The sequence below is a fragment of the Diorhabda sublineata genome, chromosome 3 (genome assembly GCF_026230105.1).
Source record: "Diorhabda sublineata isolate icDioSubl1.1 chromosome 3, icDioSubl1.1, whole genome shotgun sequence".
NCBI classification, from domain to species: Eukaryota; Metazoa; Arthropoda; class Insecta; order Coleoptera; family Chrysomelidae; genus Diorhabda; species Diorhabda sublineata.
This window is the reverse complement of record NC_079476.1, coordinates 27965563-27992825: the sequence shown is the minus strand read 5'-3', so window position 1 is coordinate 27992825 and position 27263 is coordinate 27965563. Positions and strand designations below refer to the sequence as shown.

At 32.2% G+C, this 27263-nt stretch overlaps 2 protein-coding genes across 2 annotated transcripts; both read left to right on the top strand.

Annotated features, from left to right (window-relative positions):
* Positions 1-779: 779 nt before the first annotated feature.
* Positions 780-11119, top strand: LOC130441860 (putative helicase MOV-10). Its single transcript, XM_056775678.1, has 8 exons — positions 780-946; positions 1209-1350; positions 1612-1877; positions 3066-3280; positions 5173-5458; positions 7590-7713; positions 8581-8763; positions 10891-11119. Exons 1-8 carry the CDS (start codon positions 918-920, stop codon positions 11032-11034), a joined length of 1389 nt encoding a protein of 462 aa, XP_056631656.1. The 5' UTR covers positions 780-917; the 3' UTR covers positions 11035-11119.
* Positions 11120-16749: 5630 nt separating this feature from the next.
* LOC130441859 (uncharacterized protein DDB_G0288805-like) lies at positions 16750-27150 on the top strand. The gene is made up of 3 exons (XM_056775677.1): positions 16750-16769; positions 23909-25327; positions 26442-27150. The coding sequence occupies exons 1-3, from the start codon at positions 16764-16766 to the stop codon at positions 26670-26672; spliced, it is 1656 nt and encodes a 551-aa protein (XP_056631655.1). The 5' UTR covers positions 16750-16763; the 3' UTR covers positions 26673-27150.
* Positions 27151-27263: the final 113 nt, after the last annotated feature.

The following is a 27263-nucleotide window of genomic DNA, read 5'->3' as shown; positions in this document are numbered from 1 at the left end:
CGATAGCGTGCAAAAATCTAACGGAAAAAACTGTGAGTGAAATGTAAACACAAGATATTTTGACAACATGTATTTATACTAATAAACAGGAACCTCAAAGATTGTAATCTTTGGATGTGAGCATCCTCCCAACTGATATAATCTTCCCTGATAAGGACTAGGATGTTGAACCTCCTAATTTTGAGGAGTCCAGGAGGGTTTGTTGGTACATATATGGGTGCAAGACACTACTGACATGTCTGCTCGACACAGGAACAAATCATGTCCGTAGTTATGATCTCTAAGGTGGTTCCAGACAGTATTGAATGGTCAAGTTTGTGTGACTGTGTGACTCCCTGGACTTTATGTCAAGGAAAATGAAGTAACAAACTAAGTTAAAAGTTAGCAATCAGTACTATCACTAGTGTGTTATCGTTCCGTAATTCCTGTACTCGATGGTGTAATAAATATCATGGTTGGAAACAGGTGGCAGAGCCTCGTCCGGGGTACTGGAGGACAGTCCGAACTGACTTAGAAGACTAGTTATCAGGTTAATTATGAGCCACTGATATACACCTCATAACAATGAGCTTCACGTATGATACTCAATGTCCAAGATAAAAGGTGAGAAGGAAACGTATTGTTCAGCTGCACCTCTCTCCGAAGAGAGGAAATTCTAACCGTATAATTTTTTGATTTTCGAAGTAATAGTAAATAAAATAATAAGTATTGAAGAGTTAACATGAAAATAATGTTCACAAATAATAATAAATAATATTTCACGTTGTTTCTATAGATTCGACAAAATTTTTTTGCCAAAAAAGAAGTTTTATATACAATTTAGTTTCAACAGAAGAACGATTAGAGTTGAAAAGCAAGCATTGAACTTAGCATTCCAACATAATATTATACCAAGTTTGTACCCGGAATATATTGAAATGACCATATTGTCGGCCGTACCCAAACAGTAAGTATAGCTTGTTATCATTCTAACTATTAGTTCCAAATGTTAGGCAAGTGTTGCAGAATCAGTTACTTTTTGTTTTTCCTCTTATTAATAGAGCTTCACGTAAAGATCAAATTATTAAAATGAGTATCTGATCGTACTGAAAATCTTCGAAATTATCCTCCCATTATTGGACATTTGGTATTACTCAAGAAATATAATGTAGTGTGTGTGTGTGTATGTTTTTTTTATTTAGAGTTCAATATTTGTTACGCTATTTTAGAATAAACTTCTCCAACCGACAGTTAAATGAAGAACAAAGAATAATAGTTCAAAATATCATGCTACCTAAAAATATCCCTTATATAATATTTGGGCCACCTGGTACGGGAAAAACTGTAACAATTGTTGAATCTGTATACCAGGTAAGTTTTGGCACCTCTAGAAATTTGATCTAAGTAAATCGAATCAAATTTGTTACAAAATAATTCATAAACACGAAAATAATTCCAGACAATAACAATAATTATTATCCTGAACTATTTTCCTCTCGTTTTGTTAAAAATGAGACTAGATGCGCCAGTCATCCAAGTACCACGAAACATTTCTTCACAGCAATTATACATTTAAAGTATTCAAAATAAAATAATGCTTGCAATGAATAAATGTTTTTCAATGAATTTCAGCTCTGGAAAAATTATCCTAATAGTAGAATATTGATATGTGCACCTTCCAATGCAGCGACTAATGAAGTAGCAAGTAGATTAATTGACACAATGCCAAAAAGTGATATGTTCAGATTACTTGGAAGTGCGTATGCTACCGAAATCAATCAAAGAGTTGATCTTAGAGATATTGTTAATATTCAACGAGATGGTGAGTTTTACATGCCCTCCTTGGACCAATTACTAAAATATCGAGTCGTGATGACAACCATTGTTACAGCTGCTAGGTAAGATACTTTCTAATTCTTGGATAATTCAAATTTTTTTAGTATTTGTCTTTGAACGTTAACTTAGAACACAATTTCTTTAAAAGAAGAACTACATTTTTTTAAAGTAGAACTTTATTAATAAAGATCTCAGTTTGGAAGGTGTAATTTGATTCCCGTTAATAAACTTCAATATACATCGGCTTTCACAAATTATGAATTTCTATATAAAGACATCCTTTTCAATTAGTATATCTCCTGTGTTGAGACGAGACAAGCAGAGGCAGCTCCGGCTTGTTTGACTGCCACTATAGCCACGTGGATATCAAACAACGCTTTTATATTAAGTTTCATTCAAATTGAAAAAAAATGTGACAAACATGAGAAAATCTTGAAATCTGTATATGGCTATGACCCAGAAATAGTTCTCAATGGAAAATCTAAAATTCACCGTGCCTTAAAAGAATCCGTCATATATAAAGTTCGTGATATTGGAATGGAAATTGGCCGTATGACAAGATTCACTTTTTTCAGTCTGTCCACTCCCTGCCTTAGTCATTTAATTTAGCACCAGGCGACTGGCTCTTTTTAAACAGAACAGAGGAAATGTTTTGAAACTATTCCTATCATTGAGAAGACCATGCCAGATCAGACAAAAGGCTATTTCTATATGTTACCGTTTATGCAGTAAATCTTGATTGAATGAGTTATTTGTTAAGGGAAGTAATTTGAAGGGTATTAATTCAAACTTTTTGGTTAATTTTTCTTTATTTCTAATAAAATCATCTTCTGACTCCGAATTATAAAAGTTATAATTCAATTGTGTTGTGAAATTCACAAACTCTATTTGTATCTTTATCAAAGCAGTCAATTAGTTTCTGGTAGTTTAGCTGCATATAATTTTAGAATAACTTTTCAAAGAATGATTTAACTCATGAAACTAGAAGTATATGTGTGAGTTATTGCATCGTTTTCCGTTTGCTCACGTAAATCTTAAACCCTCAAAAGAGTGCGGACCCACGAGATCTCTCGCATGGATACCTGTCGATTTTTAGAGAACGTTTCCTGACTGATGCCGACGCCTGTATACTCCAAATTCTGGCAAAAATAATTTCATTGTATAAAGCTAGTTGTACTAATACTTTATATTACCGGAAAATGGCAAAATTTTTTCGTTAATTCATCAAAATTACTTAAATCAACTTTTAGACTCGTTAATGGAGGAGTTCCGAATGGTCACTTTACACACGTATTCATTGATGAAAGTGGATACGCAACTGAAACACAAACACTTATACCTATAGCAGGAATTTTATCAAACGTTGATAATAAAGGAAAGTTAACAGGGCAAATTATTCTCGCTGGGGATCATAGACAGTTAGGACCCATTATCCATTCCTCTTTTGCAAATCATTGTGGATACGGTAAGTTGAATAATATCCGTGATTATCAATAATAAGAAGCTTTCATGGATATCGTCATAATAAATAAACAGTCAGTCCCGGGTTATCAATTTTTTAAAGGAAACAAAAACTAAAAATACCATCCAGGAATACCTATCTATTTACCTTTTTATCATCATAATCACTTAAGCGTTAGATATTCGTATATCGACAAAGAAGATAGTCACATTATTTAAAAAAATGTACTGTAAATCTTGTAGATAAATTTGATGCAATCCATTAAGTTTTCTCATAATATGATATATAAGAGCAAACCTTCTGGTAGCTGGCCCATTATTTTATGAGGTTGGATTTAACTCATCTATAAGCACCAACCTTATTGAGCCCATCAGTTTACAGTATATAAGTCATCAACTGCCAATTTTTCTGCAACCTCTTATAATCTTTTCACAAATATATTATACTGTCTTTCCAACGTCGTCTATGGAATTACAAAAACTCTTTTATTTCGTACTTATCAACTGTTCCTTATATAGTATATATCTTCTTTTGATGTCATTTAAATTACCAATATTAATGGCTATTACATCATTAATATCATTCTGTACATCCGATTAATAAGATACAAAAAGTATTCTAATTGAAATTTGAGAGTTGATCTATGTTTGGAGAGCAAGGATGTTAAATTTCAGAAATTTTCCTTGACAAGGCTGATCGCTTCTTTCGATGAATCGGTATAGCGTGGAATCTACGGATAGGAATCCTTTAGAACTACATACAGATATAGTGACGATATTACGATAAAATACTTATCAAGTAAGCACGATACATGTGACACTAAAACAATACGTTTGGTTGGTCAAAAAGAACTAAATACCTAATAGAAGGTGAATATAGGCTGAAAATTTAAAACACCATCGTGGAGATGGAGTGTGTTGCCTTTTGAGCTGGCCACCAGGAACATGTTACTCATTGTGGTTTTCTTCTGTATATTGAAATTTTATTTTATTGGTTTTATCTTTATTTAGTTATTTTTATGTGTATTTTTTAGTTTTTACCATTTCTCTCTCTTTCTCTCTCTCATGTTCCTTTCATATTTACTCTATATTGTACTCCTTACACTGTATATGATTGTTAGGCGCATCATAAACACAGTGAATCAACTGAATGATTTGGTTTCACTTTTTAATGTGACATATGTCAAAGTTCATCCTAAGTACTTATTTGTCACACATATTTATGTTATTGGGAAAATTGAATAAAAGTTACTTGAATCATTTTTTGTTCCATTTATCTTGATATATCATAAGAGATAAATATCATGAGCGCCAGATCTTCATTGCTTGTTAGTACAAGTCGATAGTGAAGGTGCCCATGATGGTTTCATTTTTTTTTTCTTATACCTTTCTAACATATACAGTTCTAAACGCCGTATGGTTTTTATTTTATTATATTTTTTATTCTGTATAACAACAAAAGTATATGGTGTTTGAACCTGAAGAACCAAAAGAGGTAAATTACGAGACTAAATTCAAATGAGCAGACCGTTTTTGAAACTCTTGGAATGGATTCATAATTTTCTTCTCTTTGCATGTATCAGGGTCCAACAGCAGTCGATCATCATGTCTTAATCGCAAAGCCCTTGGAATCCGCCTTTTTATTTTCGCTATATCTTAATGCTCGAGGTGCACAACTTTTGTGGTAGTAGTTCAATACTAATGGTACGTCTGGATATTCACACTGTGCTAGTTTTTTGCATTTGAAGGATTGCTATTGTTTACTACAGCAAAATCACGGTACCATCAATATTTTCTGCATAACGTTTTCAGAGCATATAATATCCATACAAGTAAAAAATACTTTGAATAAACTTAAACTTAAACTTAAACAGTAATATTCTGTTTTTTCTTCAGGAACTTCATTGCTAGAAAGACTTATCACAACGTCTGAATTATATTCAAGAAATACAATCAAAAACTCATACGATAGCAAGTGCGTTAGTAAACTTGTCAAAAACTACAGATCACATGAAACAATATTGAAACTTCCGAATGAGTTATTTTATGATAAAGAGCTCATAGCCGTGGGAAATGATTTCACGAATTTATTTATCGGCTGGAAAACTTTGAAAAATGAAAACTTCCCCATTATTTTCCATCATGTTGAAGGAGTAGATCAAAGAGATGAGACCTCTCCTAGGTATGGAGCTCGTTATAATTGTTTATATCTGAAGAGATTCTTCAATAAATCAAAAACATTACTATACTAATTATAATCGACATATACAGAGTGTCCCCGGATAGGTGAAATGACTCCTGTGGGAACAGTTATTTAGAATCAACATATAGGCCCATATACCAAATTTAGAAATCAATTGTCAACCAGAATTTTCAATTTTTATTATAAAAAAATAATACATTCGGAATATTACTACTAGATAAATACGAATAAGTTATAATTAAATTAAAATTTTAGGTTTCACTAATCCCCCTCCTACATCTATGCAAAAGCTTGTACTTGTACTTATGCTCTCGTATTTGGAGGAACTGCGTGAGTTATGTTTATTAATACTATACTCTATTTAGAATATGTTATTAATTAACTATTTTTTTTACAAAATAATTTATTAGTGTAAGGTCAGGGAATCTAGCAGGGCAATTTGCCACACTCATTTTCCCAGATCATGTTTCACCACACTGATTATTGGAACATCCTTTCTGTAGACAAATCATGTTGAAAGAAGTCTGTCGAATATTGACATTCGTCAAAAATTTTCAGCAGCATTTGTTAATATGTTGATTAAACGTTCCTTCAATAAAGAAGTGTTCGATGATTCCTATGCTACGTTATACCAATTAGTTACTTTATTTGAAATACTGCCTTAATGCTATATTTATATAATAGGGATTGCCTTTGCTCAAATATTTAAGGTTTTGGGAAGACGAAACACCATCTGTGCTAAAAGTACTTTCATAAGAGAAAATTATTAATTCAAGAGAATTTCTGTTTCATAAAATTAACTTCTCAGATCTCACCTTCTTATACAGTGAGACAAATTTTGACTTTGTATGAATTCTATGTAAATCTGTTTTACTTATGTTTGTGTTACGATTTGATTTCTGAGTGACATTTTGGGACGTGAATTAAGAGCAACTAAAGTACCTGCATTAGTTTCATCATAAGCTTTTGTATATTTTTTTGATAATAAAGGCTTCCTGTTTTAAGGAATCTCTCAATCAAACGCTAAGCAATACTTTTGGTCATTGCAATATTTGGATACCTTCCACTGAGCATAGCAAAAATTATATTTATCGATATTTTGTTGGTTGCACAATTCTGAATTATACGAACTTTTTACTCTAATGTTAACATTGTATTTGAAAACCGTTTAAATATAATCAAGAATTGTCTCGTTTTTTTTTAACAGATCAATAACGCGAAAATTAATTAATTAATTAGCTATGCCATCAGTTCAAAGTTTGGTTCTACAGAGGAATTTCGGTTTTTACACACTATCACATACCTAATTTTTTTAAAAAGAAAATTATATTAGAAATAATATTTAGCCAGACAGGACTGTATTCTAGAAATGAAATATTTTATGAGAAAATACTCTTTTAAAACAATAAAAACAATAATTATCGACTAAATATTCAAAGCGTAAAAATTTTCATGAAATGGGTAGACTTGTTCTGAATTAACTGTAGAAAACTAAAATATGTGAATGGTCACATTGGGTTTCATTATTAGTGAGTTTTTTTTTTTCTATTATAATTGAATTGATATTTTGTTCCCTATTTGTGCTCTATCACGTAAGTCACTTTGATAGAGCACGAACATTCTGAGTTGAATATGCCACATTTTTTGCAAATTCTTAATGTTTTCTATTGTAAGTGAAAGATTATCGTTATGACAAAATTTCTCAACGATATAATTTCACTATCATGTTTTTGTTGAATCTCTCTTGAAACTTAATCATCTTAATCAATATTTTCATTGGAATGAAGGAAGATAACTCCAAAACTAGAGCAATATCTGTTCAAATTCAACTTTTAATCACTTTATAATTCAAAAATAACATTATTTGCAGGAAGGCAAAGATATAATTCTCTTACCAATACTTACTACTGTTCTTAAGTTCTGAGAGTTTGAAATGTTAATGCCACAAGTTCGGTAGCAAGTAACATCCTTTATTCACACTGCAATCAAAAAATTCGAATTTCTTATTATCCATTCATTTTTCTACTTAATGTCTAGATATTTTGTACCCCTCATAGAAGTACGTAAACAATGTTATGGTCGTGTTATTAGTATTTACTTTCAATTGTAGTTTTTTCAACATACAGGAGGTAGAGCGAGTGGTAGAATATCTTTCCAAATTATTTTCATCCAAAGTAAAAGGTATGAAGATAACTGAAAAGCATGTTGGTGTAATAACACCTTACAGGAAACAAGTGAGTATTAAATTGTCATTTCTATTAAGCACTTTATGGAAACAACATATCAACTGGAGACATTCATTGAAAAATTCACATATAAAATTTAAAAACAAAGTCCAGAATTCAATTCAAATAAAGGTAAATCCAAAAAATTACAACGTAATCAGTGATAGGATTGCAAGAAGTTTTTAAGAAATATTTGATGCAACTGTATAATGCGGTCCTAAAAACAGATACCTCAAGTCATACTGATGCCAAAGACGGGAAAACCACTCTTAGGACCAATAAATAAATAACTAGCCACAAGTTTGACTCAAGATCACAGCACAGTACCTGGAAAAAATGCACAGGCCTTTGGGAAGTTCTGGCGTAATGGTTTACTATATCAAATCAGAAAAAACTTTTCGCATAACTAGTTCCTTTTCTCCAAAAAATACTATCTACAAGACCGGCACTTCCAAGTAAAATTTGTAGACCAAACTTCACATTAATTTCACACAGAGAAAGAGCACTGTCACATTCGACTATCATTTCTTATTACAAAAACAAGAGCACCCTACTTAGGGATACATCTGGATCGCAGACTTAGCTGGAGCACACTTATTGAGGAAACGTAAACAATTGGAATTGAGAATCAGTAGCAACAAGGTTGAAAAAAATATTATATATATATATATATATATATATATATATATATATATATATATATATAGGTATAAAACTTTTCATGGACCATTGAGTAAACGTTATTTTTTACATAGATTTATCGTATTTTTTTTTATATATCAATGAATGCCTTAATTTACTCACGCTCCTAGGAATAGGAATATAACTTATCCACTTTTAAACCAAAGAACAAAATTGTAAGCAATTCAATTGTAGGTTGAAAAGCTAAGAATCGCTTGCTCCAAACGAAATTGGAATTCTTTACTTATAGGATCTGTGGAACAATTCCAAGGCAAAGAAAGGGTTGCCATTATAGTATCTACCGTAAGGTCGAAAAATGCTTATAAATTTGAAGAAATAGACCAAAGGTGCCAATTAGGTTTTGTGAAAAATCCAAAGGTAGGAAAATATATTTTATCATATTTATATAGAACAAAAAATTAATACTTATATTTCTCAAGATTGAGCTCAGATGAACAAGTAGGATATTAATTACCAACAATACTTCTTCCACAGAATTCATTTAAATAACATACAAAATTTAGAACAATACCAGATCGACTTTATCTCCGTGTTTTAAACTGTTTCCAAAAAGGGTTGTCAAGTACAATCTCAATTCTAAGCAGCAGTCATGCGTTTGGCCCTTTTTATTGCTGAAATTCACTACATTAGACTCATGCTTTTCTAGACTCATCCATTCAGTCTGCATTTCCGATATACATTCTCTATAGTGGGTGTTTAAACTTTGTGAAGCCATATTCGTGTACAATAGCCCTGACAATTTTTTCCACTAATTTAATGTTTTCCAGAGTAGTCACCGTCATAAGACTCCCGCATGCGGGTTATCTTCTAATAATTTTCTCCTCAGCGAAATAACTAAGACCAATTTTTAATTGTTGAAAACGATGGACAGAAAACATTGTAAACCACCTCTACTCTGTTTTTTATTTGTGTTGGTGTTAATCCTTCTTTTAAGAATAAAGATTTTTGCCAAAGCACTCTAACTTATTTACTATATGAGGCTAACTACTCATGAACCATGGACACGTATATCTAGGCCAAGTATTTTAAATTTTGTAATTGTAACTGCCAGTTTATGATGAAATTACATAACTTGCTTTTGTGGTCTACTACATTTTCCATTAGTGTAATATGTACGTATTTTCGAAAATCTAATACCTCAAAAAATGACAATTGTTATAACACTATATAATACTAAGTGAGGCCAGAGAGAAATGTCGCATTCTTGAATTAGATCCAATCAAATAAATTCTCAATAGATTGTTATTTTAAATCAATAATGTAATCACCTTCGGTTTTCCGTCTAGTGTGTACATCTCTATCTCTGTCTGATGAAATTTTGAGAAAAATATCTAAGTTAACAGATTTTCCCAAAAAAAAAAATAAAATATTGTTCCAATCTATCCAATTGTTCACAATAAAGATCTCGATCTAGAGTTTTGTCCAGCTTCATCACTTCAAAAGAAAAAACTTGGTACTCACAAACATCTTTTTGGGATGTGAATTCGGAGTCACAGTACTTAGTGGTCCGGATAGAGCCACTGGCTTCTGTATTCTGAATTATCATATAGGACCCATGTTTCATCTCCAGTGATCATGCGATCTAAAAGGGTTCTGTCCAGAACAATTGAAGCAATACGTTACATGTAATGGATTGGTTGTATTTGTTCCCGTCGAGAGATTATGGGGGACATAAAATCTTTATTTCCCAATCTGGCGCAAATGTTCTTGGATGGTCGTCTAAGGTTAGTTAAGGGTATTTGAGAAATCGTCGATTGTCTCACATGGATTTGTCTCTACTTCTAAGCTTAAAGAACCTTATTTGGCATTTACGAACGTCTACGAACCACCATTGCGAAATTTAAAAAGCGCCGGATATACTCTTGTGGTATTTGGCTGACTATTCCACCTCAAATTGCAAATAAGTCTAATATTCAAGTATTTAGAATTTAAAAAGTCTTTGTCACAACATCGAAATACCCAATGAGCTCACAAATAAATTCAAATAACGGAAGATACAAATACGTCATTACTTTCCAGCCCCTTCTATTATTTGAGGGCATTACTATGAGTTTGATGCAACTTTTTTCTCATAAATTTTGACTAAACCTGAACTCAAGGTAACTTCATTTAAAATATTACAGAGTATGACGAAACACATTATGTGAATTATATATAAAAACGAAGTACTAAGAGCGTCATAAAGAATGTGAAATCCAAAATATTTTGTGCATTCCAACTTATCAGAAATAAATAAGTGTAATACTTCTTCTCGGCCCTGTATAGTACATAAATTATTTAGATGACCATGAACCATGCATGGAATACTAATTTTTATTGTGTCATGTTACGATGTGACTAGATGTAGAGAACAAAATTGAACTGGTCAAATTTAGATATAAATTGTTCTCAAATTTCTTTACCACGCTTTATCATTAATATGATTTCCATATACCCAATTGGATCACTTTATTTCATATTGTTCATTGTTTTGTATCATTTTAGAGATTTAATGTTGTGTTAACAAGAGCGAAGGCTCTTTTAATCGTAATTGGCAATGCGAATGTTTTGAAAACTGACAGAAATTGGTCGAAGTTCATTGAATACTGTTCCGAAAACGATTCAATAGCAGGAAAACCCTTTCAGTGAGTCTGATATAGCCTAGTGATTGTTTGATTGATAATCTGTGAGTATCAATTCTAAAAAGCGACAATAAATATTTTATATGTCTAAATTTTATTTGATTTATTTACAACACCCAAAAATAGATAATAGATAATAAAATAAAAACTAAATATTATACAAAAGAAACATGGTCTGGAAGATATCTTAATCATAACTCATGCCATCCCAAATTACAAAAAAACAGCCTCGTTATAGGATTAACAGATAGAGCATTAAAATTAACTTCTCCAAAATATCACCGGGAAGTAATAAAAAAAACTTTGAAGAATAATCAATACCCAGAAAATCAACTTAATAGAATCATCCGACAACGTACATATAAGTTACACAATAAGAACAATATAAATCCAACTACACAAATAAATTCAAGTAAAGAGAAATATACATACATAGCACTCCTCTATACATACCAACTATCAGAAAACTTGAAATCATTTTATCGAAACATAACATCAATATAAGTCATAAATCACACAACACATTATCACCACTTTTCACTACACTAAGAAACAAAACTAAAGACAATAAGAAATCAAATATTATATATTCCATACCATGTTTGATTTGTCCTAAAAATTACATAGGAATGACTACGCAATATTTAGAAAACAGAATAAATGGTCACAAATACACCAAAAATGCATCGACTGCTCTACATAAACACGAAAAAAATAAACATCATTAATTTTATTTTAAAAAAACAAAAATCTTAGCTCCTGACACTAAATATCAAAAATTATTAACCAAATAGACGATACACATAAAACAAAATGAATGTTCTGTAAATGATAGACAAGATATAAAAAACCCCAACCAAATTTACCATAATTTGATTAATTAGTTTATTTCATTCTACCTGATATAATATCGTTTTATTGAAATTTCGAAGTAATTCTATTACTATGTTTTTAATAATGTTTTTAAGATATGTACAAATATGTTTCATCTTTCTACAAATATTTTAATCAGCAAATATTAATTATTTCTTTGAAAATGCTCCCAAGGAAGGAGCGAAACGTTAAGTCATTAATAACTGATTATTTTAAACAAAAAAATCAGTAACTATAATATGAAGATCTCAAACATCGCTTCAAGTCAAAACATAAAAATTGATTCCAATCTGTTCTTCAAGTCCATTGGGTGTTATATTACATTAAAAAGACATAATATTCGTCCATAACCAGAGGGGTACACAATGGACTAGGAAAGGTTTTTTCTTCTACATTTTACGCCACTGGTGGAATTTAAGTATAATTTTCCGATTTTCCGATACGATTAATGGAGGGGCATGTGTCGCAAACCTCACCACCAAATTTGATGGCCCAGACCATAAAAAATCGCCAAAGTTAAGAGCGAGGGTATCAATAACGTACGATTTATTTCCCCTGTTTCTCCTGATTTTGGTCAAATATTTGGATTAGGAATTGATGGTTTTGAATAAATATTTCATGCAAAATCATTTGAAAAACAAGAACATTTTACTGATGACAGATGGTTCCAATTCAGATCATTTGTGAATGTTTTAAATCAAAACTCGTGATTATTCTTATATTTATAATAACTGTGAATTAATCGATGTTTTCTTGGCATGAAAAAAGTCATACGAAGAGAATAGAATGCTGGCAGTCGTGAAGATCAAGAGAACACCAAAAAGAGTTGAGTATGAGATCATGACTTCGGCTAATACTGAAAGCGATATTATGCTATAAATGGAACTTAATGATAGATAATGATATTAAATATCATTAAAGTCACAATACCTAGATCTATTGTTTATTAAAGAAAACAGCTGTAAAAGAAAAACACTGGCAACGAGCAGAAAATGTGGTAGCTCTTGTTGAAGTTAAACTTACTAAATTAACTGCAGTTGCTTGTAGGTACCACAAGATTCATACGTTCATAGGATATTGTGGAACTTAGATAGATTGAGAACCTTGTAGAGAAAAAATAAGAGGTTATGTCCACCATAAACATATCAAAAAGCCAAAATTAATAAAAACCTATTTTCGTGGAGCTCCGGCTGTTGATCTTCACGACCATCATATCAGATAATGTTGTCTTTCGCTTGAAAATGGGTGGTACACCCAAAATATAGAATATAGAATGCATGCCAGTTTGCTAGGGATAACAGATAAACAAATTTTTTCCTAGCATTTGAATTTTTAAATCATGATATCAAAGATTTAGAATTTACCATCTAAACTGGAAATCTTGCATACCTGTTAATAAATTACAAAAAATTACCTAACAACAATAAAGAACATTCCTCAATGAAATAGGTCGGCCACAGTTCACAAGATCCTATCATCGGGCCGTAATTTGTAGTCCTAGAACTGAACGAATCTTTCTTACTTTCCATGTCCAAAACGGCATACCTAGCTAATTATGTCGAAATATTATCTTCTGTCTATGTATGCGTTTTAATATTTTTGGAATAGAGTATTTTTCTTGAAAGCACAGTGCTGAATTTTTCGCGTTAAGCTTTTCGAGTTCTTGGTAAATCACCAAGTTCCTCGATATCATTCTACGTAACTTTCGTAGTATGTGGCTTAGCATTATCTTGTTGTAAGAGAACCTGCTTTCGTTTCACTAAATCAGGATATTTTCCGATAAAACCTTATACATTTGCATCAGCTGTTAACTTGATACCTCGGTATTGATAACTCAACCATCTGAAATAATTTAGAAGTTCTCTAAACCCTCATAATTCCACCACCCAAAATAAAACTTTCCGCTCGAATTTATTATCGATGGGTTCTGATAAATATCCTTAGTCTAACCACTGATTTTCCATGTTCATTTGTTGTTTAAACAAATCTATATTTTATAGCAAGTAACAATGCGTCCAATAAAATGATTACCTGTCGGCAGGGACACGAGCAATTCACACACCTTTATTCGACGTTTCGCTTGATTCTCAATTAATTCGTGTGGCGCTCTTCGAATTTTTATAAATCTTACATAATAATTTTAAATGGCGATGTATGGTATCTTTAGGTTCAAAGGAGCTCAATAATTAGCGAGTGAAGACACAAAGTTGGCTTTATACCCCTTACCTTGTAACTTCATTTTCCCACGCAGGTGGACGACAAGAGCGCGAACGATTTTAAAGCGTGAAATCTCCACTAAATGATTAAGCCAACACTGTGCTATTCGCATATAATCTGTGTCTTTCCCTTTAATTTGACATATTTTCCTGCCACAGCTGTTTAAAAAGAAGTACGACATGTTTAAATTGAGGGGTAGGAATTTTCACATGTAATAACCGACATTACTTATGAGATACCCTCTGTAATTCTTCAGGAACGCCTCTAATACGAAATATATAATTTACGCTCGAACTGGAATGATAAGGAATCGATCAAAATAAGTCTAGTAAATAGACGTCCTTCTAGTCGGACATCATGCATGTAAAAAAGTATTCGCCACTATAATGCATCAATACACACTGTACAGCAGAATTTGTTTGTAATCATGGTCCTTGAAAATCCACCCTTTCGCTATACTGGATTTTTGGTTATTCTCTAATCTGAAGAAACATTTAAGTAACTATTACTAAGGTCACTAATGTAGGTGGTTATTACTTTGAACATAAATAAAATCATTATTCTAAAAAGACTTCTATTTTTTCTTTGTATCTTAAAATATATAGCATCATCCTTGTATATTTACTTCTGCACTGTGAATGGATATTCCAAATGACACTTAATTAGTTATGATATATTGAAGCAAATAGTTTCTATCGAATGCAATTGAAACAATACAATTCTTCTATAGCATTTTGCTTGGTATTTATACATATCATTGAATTACATCATTCATAATGATTAGAATGGATTAACCAAATAATTCTGTGTTATTAACCAATATCACCTGATTCATATTGGGAATTTAAAGACTAGTAACACGTTCCGTCTATTGAAATAATGAGAATTGCTGACAGAAAATATATTTGCATACGAGATTGCGAAATGAATTGTTTTTAACTGTTAACTCAATTAAGACGTGATTAATTTTTGGATTATATATTGAAATGTTAATGTTAAAATTTCATTTATGAGTTACAAAGAAACAATACCTCCGCTTTCACTTTTATTGATTTTTTACCGCAACACAAATATTTATTATCTCACACCTAGGAATAGCTAAAGAATGGGTATACGGGGGTCTCATTTGAATCTTCCCTAACATTGAACAAGCTAAGTTATTGAGTTTTTATTTGACATTTTCAGACTACCCCATAATTTTTGGAAAAAATTGCAAAATGTGAGATTAGTTTGTTATGTTGCGAAAAAAACATCACTTCAAAGCCAAAATAAGAGAAGAAAATGACTAAAAAACGAATAATGATGAGTTGCGCAACGACACTGGTACATCCTTTTCGCTCAAAAATACACTAATAAACGGGATTATGCGGTTCTGGCTGTTCTCTACTCTTCGTAATAGACCAGTGTAACATCCAGTGCAGCAACTTTTTCGACACTAAATTTATCGCGCGTTAATTCAAAAATTAGGGTTCATATTTGTACCACACCTAATCCATTTCGTTATTTCAGAAGTTTTCAGTGTATTCTAAAGATTTGTTTCAAGTTTTGTTAATGTGATTTTTTGGCTGAAACTCTGAAAATTTTACTCTCCAACAAAAATATGTTTAACACTTTAAAAACGCTCAAAATTTTATGGAAGATATTTTGTTTACAAATATGCTTATAGTGAATTTCATGGAGATAGGTTAAAAAAGTAATATAAATGCCCCTGACTCTCTTGTAATAAAAAATTGACAAAATATATTAATTTAACACATTAACGATTTAACATTTCTAATACATCTCTAAATCAGATATGATTTTATCGAATAAAATTGTTTGCCATGAAAGTATTACCAAGGAAACAGCTAGTGATCGGTAGGTAGCCCAAAACTGAAGAATATGGCAATATAAACGACACCGTATTTATCAATTTGCGTTGGAGTGGACTCTTTTAAAAGCAAGTATTTAATCACATGCGTTGCTTCTACTGTATGAATGCTGCAATAATTTCAGTTGTTTTAGTTCCAAACTTGAATTTACACATAAGAGTTTATAATCTGACGTGATGAATATTAATTTTTTTATTTCTAAATGAATGGAGGGCAGAGTAAATTGATCAGCCTTCAAAATTCTTCGAAAAATGGTTATCTGAATCTAGAGCTTAATTCTATGTCATGTGAAATCAAAAAAATAATCATATTGACTGTCTTCATTCCACATATAAAAATAATATGTTTTAATCAACAATTTGAATAAAAAAAATTTACTGTTTTCGACCTTCTTGAGTATTTGTATTAAATTCTTCACTAAAGCCATTTATCTCAAAATTAATCAAGGATTCATCTCATCGTGTCTTGACATTTTAATTTACCCAATTCTACAGCCAAACAACTTTGTGAAATTTATTACTCGTTTGAATCTGAAGGTCAATCTGTTTCAAAGTCAGGGTTTATGAAGAGGGTACATATTTGAAAACTATTTGCAAAAAATATTTTTTGGTTTATAGGTCAAAAACAAAAATCATTGACAACACAAATAAACAATGCTTATAAGTATACCACACCACGTACAACTGATCCTTCTTCAGAATACAAATTAAATTTTAAATGATTATATAAATTCCAATATACTTTGCTCAAGCTTCAGTTGTTTGGAGTCATTACAATGAAGGTGAGTCACTTTTTCTTTCAATACACAATGTAAATATTCACATTTTCTTCTTATCATTTACCTAAACAACAGAAAAACATTTAATTCGACCATTATGGACAATATAGTAAGATCTCTGTGTAGTATTGGACAGATCTAGTGATAGAAAGTGGTAAAAATGATGCTTGGTTCAATAATATACAATAAACTATATAAAATTGTGAGCATATATAATTCATTTCATAATTTATACCCGAAGCAAAGGTTATCAGAGAAAATATGTATCAAAAGAAATAAATCTTTTGGCATAACATTTCAAGAATTCATTCAATTATATCGTTTTCTTATAGATTTTCAATCTATGATTAGTATACACATATGTATTATCACAAATATATTAGATATTTTAAGAATAATACAGGCGTCACAAAAAATCGGAAACGCAAAGGATTCCAAGCAAGTTTCTCATTGTTTGAATACAGCTTGACGCTTTTCCAATCCATAGATTTAATATTGAAGATAGATATAGGTATGTAAGTGGAAGAAGTGAAAGAGCAAGAGACTCTAGCTGTCTACTTGCGTCTGATTGGTGTTTCATGTATAGAGTTGATATTGGAAATCCATTCAGAAAGAGTAGATAGATATAGAAACTGGTATACCAATGCTCTTTCTCTCGTTATCGATAGTTCGTACCTACTTAAACAAGCTTCTATACCTAGCTCTCTCCGTCTTCAATATTAACTCTTCGGTTCAACCACCTAGGACTTTTCAATTTTGAAAAGAGTTAGGAAATCTTACGCTCAATAAATCCTTTCGTATTTTCTATACTAATACATTCTATCTCTAGTGACTAGAGCGGCACTTTCAATTCGGATACAAAAAGTTATCTCCCTTCTATTAAGAGGGTTATAATTTAATAAGGGACTAAGATGTATAAAACATTTTTACTGAACGTATGCGGTTCATTTACTGGTTAATTGTCAGAATTATGCTAAATTAATTTGACTTGGCTTAAGAAATTGATTTTTTTGGACGATTCTGAAATTTTCGATTTTACTGCCTCGTTTCGAAGATGTTATGAAAGAATGATCATTAAGATAAATGAAATTCTTATTCAGAGTTCAATAGTTGTTGCTTTAAAAAAATGAATTGGCTAAAAATTAATATATAGGCTACAGTTTAAGATCTAATCAAACAAAAGTATAAGAGAAACCAGCAGAGGTTCTGTGAAAATAATGGAAGAGAAGAGGAATATATTTGAGAAAATATTGAAATCTAAATCCAAACCATTAAAATTGGTTTGGAAACTGTCATAAGTGTTTATAAATTCTTTGGGACAACAAACCTAATCACGATCTTTATGGTAATAACTTCATCACAGCTTTGAGTAATAATTATTTATACTATAAGCGATGTAACATTTACTAGACGTAGTTTTTGTTGCATAAATTATGACCACCACGGGGGTGGTACGCTGACTCACATTTCGTCGTCAAGGGCAATCAATATTTTTTTTATTCTAATGTTCTTCAGAACAGTCACAATCTTTTATCAATTATCCTTTCATCAAAACTGATTGTTTTATTTTTCGGAAGAAAGATTACCAAATAAAACTATATGGATGCTTTATGTTAATCTGAAGAGGTGACCATAATGGCTGGACGTAAGAAATATACCGAAGCCAACGCCAAAATTTAACTTGTATATGAAAAAGATGATGTGAGTTTGGTGGAATTTTGAAGGAATTCTTCACTACGAATTCTTACCCACCAATTGGAGTTGTTTTTTGTTTTATGTAGGAATGGCCATGGTATAGAAGAGCCTTTGGGGTGCATTGTATAGTAGAAGGGGGAATACAGCTACAGCTGTATTATTTGATATCACACCATAGAAAATCTGTAAATCCTATTACTAGAAAGGTTAGAATGAGCTTTTAAGAGAGAAAAAGCCGTACTGATTAATAGGAAGAGGAAGGTCACAAGCCGCGAAAAGTAACAGGAAAAACTACGCCATTTCTATCACAACCGTCATATTTTTCAGATAACTTTATTCGAATATTATTTGTTACGTTCTATGGAAAAGTTTCTTATGGGAAACAATACAATATTGGAAAAACGCATTGAACGAATTTTTTTAATCAAAATCAAATTAATTCTACAATAGGAGCATTGGGTATAAACAGTAGAACACAACGGTGACTATATCATGGATTAAGTTGTTTTGTTTTATTCAATATAAGTAAAAATTTATCTAATAGGAAAAACCTATTCCAATTATAACAGTCGATATTCAAAGAAAAGTGTTAATGATATTGTATAAGTTTATGAAATAGTTACTTGCACGTCTTCCATTAAAAAATGTAACATTAGTAAATTTTATTACTTTTTATTATTATTATTGCTTTTTAGAAACGAAACTCCAACTTTAAGAAAGTGTTGTTTCCTCAAAAAAAAAGGTGATAAAAATTTTGTTTATGAAAACTACAATTCAAGCGTAATACCGAAAGTTTGAGGAACAATTTCGACGTCTACCTCTTAAGTACATTAAACGCCCAATTATACCTATGCCGACCGGGCGGGACGGTATCTCAAGACAGGCATTGATAAACCTGCCTGAGACAGCTCTGTCTAAGCTCTGCGGCTTATTTGATGCCTGCCTGGCATTCTCTTACTTTCCTCAATGTTGGAAATCCGTCAACACAGTTCTCATTCCTAAACCCGGCAAAGACCCCAGTAAACCTTACATTACCCCCCTATCTCGCTCATCAGCGTCTTGCGTAAAGTCTTTGAACGTTTGATTAAAGACGGAATCTGGGACTTCTGTACAGAGCTTAATATTATTCCAAAGCTCCAATTCGGATTTAGGCCCGAACACTCCACGCACAACGCCATCACCAATCTTGACCAAAGCAATGAACCAATACAATGTGCCTTCGCCATTTTCATGGATATTCAGAAGACTTTCGATCAGATCTGGCACGCCGGACTTGTAGCTTCTGGCTATCCGAATGCCACCTCCTACTATAAAATTGATATATTCATACCTCACCAAACGCTCCATCAGTGTCATAGTTGGTCATTCTTTTACTCCACTTACTGACGTTCTGCAAGGCTCCATCTTACCCCACTCCTCTATATTATCTATACGTATAACACTCCAGTCCCTCTTGACCCCTCAGTGAAGGTCCAATTGTATGCGGACGATATCGCACTCATCGCTTACGCCCAAAACATGCGCTCCCTCAATACCAAATCCCAAAATCTTCTGAACCAATTTTCGGATTTGTGCAAAAAATGGAGGGTAACTCTCAACTCCCAAGAAACTCAAGCCATCGTCTTCACACATCCCCAATACGTGCGCAAACATCAACCTCAAAAAAAATTGTTATGTGATACAATACTTTTATTTGAAAGGCCTCAGCCCAACCAATATAAAAACTAAACTAGATTCTAATCAAAGCGGTACTGGATGATCATCGACTGAAAGTGTGCAAGCTAGCAGACATAGTAGGCATTTCAAAAAGTGCGGTACATCACATATTAACTGAAAATTTGGACATGAGAAAGCTGTGCGCAATATCGGTGCCGCTTTTGCTCACAATGGAACAAAAACAGCGCCGTGAAGATGTTTCCATCGAGTACTGCTATATATCGATGGGTAAAACGTGGCTCCCCTCCATCACTTCACAACTGAAACAAAACAACCAGCGTGTCTATTATGTGAACTTATCGCAACGTTCGAGCGAAGAAATCAAGCAAAAACGGCCGCATTTGGCTAAGAAGAAATGGTTTTTTCATCAAGAGGATGCACCAGCTCGCACATCTATTATTGCAATGGCCAAAATTAGTAAAGTAAATTTTGAATTGCTTTCTCATGCACCCTATTCGCTAGATTTATACCCCTCGGATTATTCCCTATTCCCAGACTTGAGAAAATGGCTTGATGGTCAAAGATTTCCCAACAATGAAGAAGTGATTCCTATTATAAAAAGGGTATCGAACTTATTGGATATCGCTGGGAAAAGTGTATGGAGCTAAAAGAAGATTATGTTGAAAAATAAATATATTTTTTCCAAAATAACAACACTGATTCACTTACCTCTCATCAACTAGCTTACACCTGCGCTAGCCCTCACCTAGCTTGCAAGTATCTTTTGATAATGCAGATTTTTTCTTTGCTGTAAAATGTCAATAAAATTTTTGCTTTAAAATCTTCCTTTTTGATCTAATTTAATATTTTAAAAGCGGTCATACAGTTTTTTGATATTCATTGTACGATTTTTCTTAGTCTCCATCTAGGCTTCAGTTTTCGCGATAACCTTCTGTCCAGCGAGTATTTTATTGAGATCTGAGTACATGAAAAAGCCGGGAGCCAAATTTGACGAGTACGATGGATGTGGAAGCAATTAGAAGCTCAACTCATGCATTTTCTCCATCGTTTCCATTGAGTTAAAATACATGGTGCATTGTCTTGATTAAATAGCACTTTCTTCTTCTTCAAATGGGGTGTTTTTTTTTGGCGATCTTTTCTTTCCAACGGTCCAATAACGCTACGCAGTATTCGCTGCTCATGGTATATTACCTTTTCAAGATAGTTCAAAATAAACTCCGATTCTCTAAAGTATATATTAGACTATATTAGACTTTTCCAATGAAGATCAAAGAAAAAATTACAATTCTTAAGACTTCATAACGATATATTTTGTTCTGTCATAACTATAAAAGTAGTTCCAGATTATTTCGACATTAACATGTTCAATGAGAAACTGGACATTTTCCTCAAACGAGGCAAGGTAATATTTGAAAATAGTTTATTAGATAAACCGCATAATCGAAAATATTCCAAATCAAGCCACTGCTTTTGGTCTCATTTAACACTTTAAACTAATGAAACTAGTTTTCATATTTCTATTCTCAACACATCGAGAAAGATGCGACGAATAATATAATCTGTATACCAAATTAACTTATTACTTAATCGATAAAAGTATGTCATTTGATTGTTGTTAGAGTCAATAAAATTACTTAATTCTATTTATCGTGTTTAACAATATTCAAGGATGATTAAAATATTAATGAGTGAAATTCACAAATATCATCATCAAAAATTAAGTAATAATAAATTTATCAGAATTGTATCAATCGTAAAGTTCTGAATTGTTGCTAGATGTGATATAAGGGTTTTCTGAAAAGTCTCCGCCCTTACAAAGACCCAAAATATTTTTTTCACACTTTTAATTACTCAGCATGCTTCATGTACCACCTAATCATTTAATTCACATCTAAGGCAGACATCTACTTGACTAATCTTCCCAGTTGAAAATGAAGATGTCGCCAGAAGACGTCTACTGACGAATGTTTAACTACATGAATCAAGTAGAAGCGTCGGCTGGCTGTGATTTCAGTTCGGATTGGAGACTCCAAAAAGGAGGTCATTAGACTTTTCTGAACAGACTCAATATCATCGAAATTAGTCCGTGGATACAACTCTCTTCTTGCAATTTTGAGCCATTTAGGGATTCCAATTTCGGCGGATTGTAGATGACATCACGTTTTTCGAAGGAAATGTAACTCATTCAATATTCTTCGTGGTACTAACCAGGAATGTAGTTGTTATCTCCTTTGAAGAACGGCAAGCCAACATTTTGAATAATGAAATTCGAAACAATAGGTGTATATATAAAATGTTTTTGAATTACTGAGCATGCCACATATATCACCTAATATATATATATATATATATATATATATATATATATATATATACTTTAATATATTTTCCAAGCTTTCGAATATTTATTTAAACATCGTCTGGGAAATAATTAATTGAGATTTTCGGTGGTTTAGGATAGTATTTATGCTTGTATAAATTTTCAGACTCATAGAATTCAATATTCAAATTGACGTTCAAATATTGATTGATATATATAATACTAATAATAATAATAATAATTTTAGACTCTACGATAGGTCCATTATCACTGATAGACAGGTGACCAATAACAGACCTGACATCGTAGTGGTTGATAGAAGAGACAAATCAGTCCTTCTTGTCGATATAGTTATACCGAACACTCATAACGTTCTCAACAAACACCTGGAGAAACTGGCCCAAATATGCGGATCTTGCAACTGAGATTAAACAGATGTGGCACAGCGAAAATGTGGAAATAGTCTCAGTTATTATGTCAGCAACTGGCCTCGTGCCTAAGACCCTGCACGATAGCATCGTCAAACTCGGATTACACTTTCGCCGACATCCAGAAGACTGTAATACTGAATACTTGCCACACAGTGCGCAAGTTCATTCTGTGAACCGAGCCTAATCCTTTTGATACTTTGTATCCGGGATAGGTAATTAATACCGGATCTAAGCTGAGTAGTGCATAAGTCATCCGCATAATAATAATAATATAAGAAAACCGGTAATATATATATATATATATATATATATATATATATATATATATATATATATATATATATATATATATATATATATATATACCATATATATATATATATATATATATATATATATACTTATATATATATACCAAATAATCAGTATTCCAAATTCAAAGGCACTCCTTTCATAACTTTTCCTTAATTTTAAATATTCCAATATTTCACAAAAGATTCATAAACAGAATTGGAAACCCAATATTTCTCATTTTTGGATACAAGCATCTCGAAATACTCAACTTTTCTACAATCTTTAAACATATATTCCACACATATATAGTAAAAATGATCTGGATTTTTTAAACAACTTCTCTTTGAACTTCTCACGACTCAAAAACTCTAGACTCTAATCTCAACACTGTTATCGGTTAATATATACGACCAAATGATAAAAATTAAAAGATGGAGCTGTTCAAAAGATTTTGAGAGTAGATTGAACAAAAACATGAAAATTATCAACCACAAAAATCGTGGCAACAGACATAATAATTTTGTAAACTAGTGATAATCAACCAAACCGGCTATAGACGATTAAATTCCTTAAGGAAAACATGGACAACTTAACTCGAATTTGTTACAATAAAAAGTCCATTTCAATTTATATGGTAACGAAAACACATCATCAGCCTTACATTAGAAAATAAAATCAATCTACGAAGTTTTTTACTGCTTCTCTATTTTTGTCAAATTTTTCAGATCCTCGTTTGCTTACTTCTCACAATAACTGAAACGTTATGTGAGGTACCACCACCATATACTTCTAGAGAATTTAGACTAAGCTCTCAAGTGTCCATTCCCCAAAGTACTTATGGATCTCCGAATGGATCACCACCAAAGCAGTTACCAACAAAGTATGGCCCTCCACCAACAAGTAATGCAGAACCGTTAGATCCTTCATTTAAAGAGAGCTCTACTCCAATAAAATTCACACTCAATAATCAATACCGGACAATAAAAGGCACCTTCGAACCTGTGAACACACCTCAAAGATTATACGGTGTACCAAAAAGAGTTAACTCGCCACAAAAACAGCAAGTACAAACACAAAATATTCCACAAACTATATATGGTGCATCGACAACATCTAATCTGTGGACACAAAATGGATTCACGTCAAAACAACAATTACCTAAAGTACAAAAGCAAAATATCTTCTCTGCCGTTCCTCAAACTGTATATGGTGCACCAGCGGTGTACAATCAATTGACACATGGTGGATTAGTGACACAGCCACAGGTAACTTATGGAGCTCCTAATGCCCCTCAAAAACAGCAGTTACTACAAATACAAATGCAGAACGTTTTCAATCCCGTCCCACAACCACAAAGAAATTATGGAACTCCCGATTCTACCAAAACAACTATAGATACAGCAACTTTGGAAGAAATCAGGGAATTGAAGCAAGTCTTGCAAAGAATCGAGGCTTTAAGATTAGCTCAACAAGTAACAAACCAGTATGCAGCTCCTCAAATAACTCAACAACAAAATCAACAGCTCGATAATAGATTTGTCCAACACCTACCTACACTAGCTAATAATAACTTCAGAAATTCCCTTTCTGATCAATATTTACCTGTGAAAGAGCCGGAGAATTTCAAGAAATTTATTGCACCTACTTCTCAGTTTAATCCTCAAGATAGTGCCAATGTGAATATTGACAACACGATATCTTTTCGTAAGGAGCAGGGTCGTATATCACCCAACAGATATATTCCTCCAAATCAAAATAATAATAATAATAATCAAGAAGGGTCAATATCCGAATCTACAAATTTTGGAAACATTCCAAGAAATTCGTGGAACAATTTAGATTTGCCCAATGTTAATAATGTGAATACTCAATCAAATAATGGTTTCTCCAACTCAGCTCCTCTTCCTAACAATGTGGACATACAAAAAGTAGAAGTAACACAATTCGGTCCCAGAAATCGAGTCAGAAATAATAGCGCTAGTTCCGGTACAACAGTTAAACCTCAAATTGATGATTTGGGTGCTGGTAGTAACGAAAGAGAAGTTAATAACAGATATCTTCCGCCAAGAGTCGAAAATTCAGTCAGAAGTCCTCGTCCAACCACACCAACACCGCCAACATCTGAGCCTGACTATGACGACCAAGTAAGTAATTTTATGAAAAATCACTTCATTCTTTTTATGTGAATTTGTTGAGATATTTTTCCCTAATATAAACTGCTAGATAGGTAAAAAGAGTACCATGTCAAAAGTCAAGAATAAGAAGATAAAATGTTTTCGGCTCTTCAATTATATATACCTAAAGCTGTTTACATATTTTCCCAGCTTTATCGCTTATTAATAAATATTTAGTGTGTATTTTCTAATATTTTCAAACTAACTTTGTAGCTATCTCACGAACTAACTAAATTGACCTTGGTAGCTTTCAGCCCAGTAAGAACTCAACTACACATAATCTATGTTTGACCACTGTTATTTAGTGCATTCCACTAAGTCATTCACGGCACCAGAAATACTATTTTGTGCGTTTCATATAGCGATTACCATCGTTGCGGGGAGAACCTGACTCACGACAACCCTTGTCATGAAATGGGTCGAAGGGGACGTTGAAATAATCTCGGACTTTTCAACACTCAAGCAACGTAGATTGCAACCATGAGAATCTATCTCATTGTTTGCTGCGGTATGGGATATTATAAGTACTTTTGAAGCAATTTTGTGATGCACCACCAAATTTTTTACTATCGCCGCAGAAGATATTTTGATTTTACTTCAATGTAAATTAATTAACCGTCAAAAATTTTGTTCACTGTATAGTCTATGTGAATCTTTAAAGTATTTATTTAGTTGCTTTAGATTAATCCCAAAAATGATATAAATAGAAATTCAAAATTTTTAATCATTTACTTTTCATTTAAAAGAATACTGCAGTGGTACTTAAAACTTTTCCATTATTTTGATATTTAACCAAATAATGGTTGTTTTTTGTTGATTATTTAATAATTTACAACGTCACGAAACTGTGACACTCATTATAAAATTCATTGCAAATAATAAAGTTGTTATACCTGTAATACTTGAATTGTAAACAATGGTATTCATGCCCACCAGTCTAGCGGGTTACCTACCGGCTGTTACATGATCGGACAAATTCAAGAACAATTATATAAAAAATTTTACAAAATATATTTGACAATCTTGCTATACAAATGAAATTATATACTTTGTGGTTTTCATCTTGAAAATACCATTGTTACAGGGAGCTGGCGCCGAAACTCCGAACATTGCAATTGCTACATCAGTTGCTGTTCCACAAAATGACCTACAGTATTATTTGCTACAACCAGATGGTACATACCAGAGCGTAATACTTGAAAAAGGAGGACGCCAAGAAAAAGCTATTACTTACGGACAAAACTATCTGCTACAAAATCTACGTTCCAATCCAAATATTGCATATACTCCAATAGTAAATCTTTTGGGAAAATAAAAGTGTTGAGTTTCGTAAACTTTATTACCTAGAAACCATAAAAATGAAACTCGTTAAAGTTCCTTTTTTAGAACATCTTTCGCTGCATTCTATAAGATGCCATAGAAAAGCAATTATAATGTTGTTGAGATTACCCTGTGAGTCAGTCAAAAGTATATTCTAGAAATAACCTTAACCGAGATCATATTCAAGTTTGTCAAAAATTAATCAAAGTGAAATTCCATCCACTGACCTATTATCCAGTTTTCTTGTGAAGTGAGAGTGAAAGTAAAGCTTTTAGTGGAGTTTCCCATAATTTTTTTATCTTTATAAATTGTCATAATGAGTATGTACATATTTCTACATTGTGGCCGATATAAAATATTCAGTTTTGCGGAATGGTACTTTTTATTTGTAGATTAATATGAAGTTGCTCAGAAAAGTCATTTTATTTTTTTATTGTGTTTATTTCTAATTTTCTAATATATTTTCAATAAAATGATTTGTATTTATTTTGAAACCAATAACGAGAATAATTTCTTTTCACTCCTATCAACTCACTATATACCTAGAAAGGTTGTGTATAATGAGAAATAGATCTCTGTGCCTCAA